General features: G+C 35.5%; 1 protein-coding gene across 1 annotated transcript in view; it reads left to right on the top strand.

The window, feature by feature from the left end:
* The window catches only part of LOC107576518 (tetratricopeptide repeat protein 7B-like), a gene marked incomplete at its 3' end in the record, with an annotated part of 27,517 nt that overhangs the window by 5,125 nt on the left and 21,391 nt on the right, over positions 1-1,001 (top strand). Inside the window, exon 2 of the mRNA XM_016262683.1 lies at positions 166-334. Within this exon, the coding sequence (XP_016118169.1) occupies positions 166-334 (169 nt within the window). The remainder of the gene's footprint in view (positions 1-165; positions 335-1,001) is intronic.

Below are 1,001 nucleotides of genomic sequence, written 5' to 3'. Positions count from 1 at the left end.
CGTGGTTGGAGCCTTTCCAGTATCATTGGTGTTTATCTGTATTTTAGCGATGTATTTAAATTATTCTAGTTGTGTGTCTGAAAATGTGAAGTGATTGTGGTACTATATTTGATTTACTATAGTATACTACAGTGTGGTGGTGTGTGTCTTCTCTTTCTCTCCCAGCCTGAATACATGCAGGAGGCCAGTCTGATCATGGCTAAGCTTTGTTATGTGGAGGGTGATTACAGGGAAGCACTGAATCAGTACAGTCGTGTGAGTCTGGATGAGATGCAGCTGGTAGGGGCTCCAGTGTACAGACTGTCCACGATCGCTGAGGCCTATGCTACCAAAGGTAAATAATCAGTGTAGTAGCTCAGAAATTAGAGCTGCTGCTCTGTTACATAACAGAAATGCTGTCTTTGTGAAAGCACAAACCCGAGCCTGCTGTTGCAGTTACACTGTTTATGTATGCGCTGTGAAACTGTGTAACTAAGGAAGTTTTGCCTAACTAGAACCGAGACATCATGTTTCTGCAATCAAGTACAAATGTGTGTCCTTACTGAAAGCAAAATGCTGCGCAAAGCAACAAAATCACAGCAGTTGGATAATATTCAATATATTATACAGCAATGTGAAGTGTTTTTTTTTAACCACTGGGATTTTACTTTTCATGCCGTATAAATTCTATATATTACATTACTGTCAAGTTTTTTAAAGAAATGAATACTCTTACTTAGCAATGATGCATTCAATTGATGAGAAGTGACAGTAAAAACATTTAAAATATTTTTAAAAATTCTAGTTTTTGTTTTGTTCTAGTCTTTCCATTCATCAAAGAATACTGAAAAAATTGTATAAATATTTCCAAAAATATTAACAATGTCTCGTAACAGTTTTCAAGAATATTACTAATAACGAGTGATTCTTTATTGCTAAATTAACATATTGAATGATTATAGAATAATTTCTAAAGGACCATGTGACACTGAAGACTGGATTAATGGCTGCTGAAAATTCAG

The sequence above is a fragment of the Sinocyclocheilus grahami genome, unplaced genomic scaffold, assembly GCF_001515645.1.
Source record: "Sinocyclocheilus grahami isolate Dianchi unplaced genomic scaffold, SAMN03320097.WGS_v1.1 scaffold3858.1, whole genome shotgun sequence".
In the NCBI taxonomy this organism is placed as follows: Eukaryota; Metazoa; Chordata; class Actinopteri; order Cypriniformes; family Cyprinidae; genus Sinocyclocheilus; species Sinocyclocheilus grahami.
This window is presented reverse-complemented; position numbering and strand designations above follow the sequence as displayed.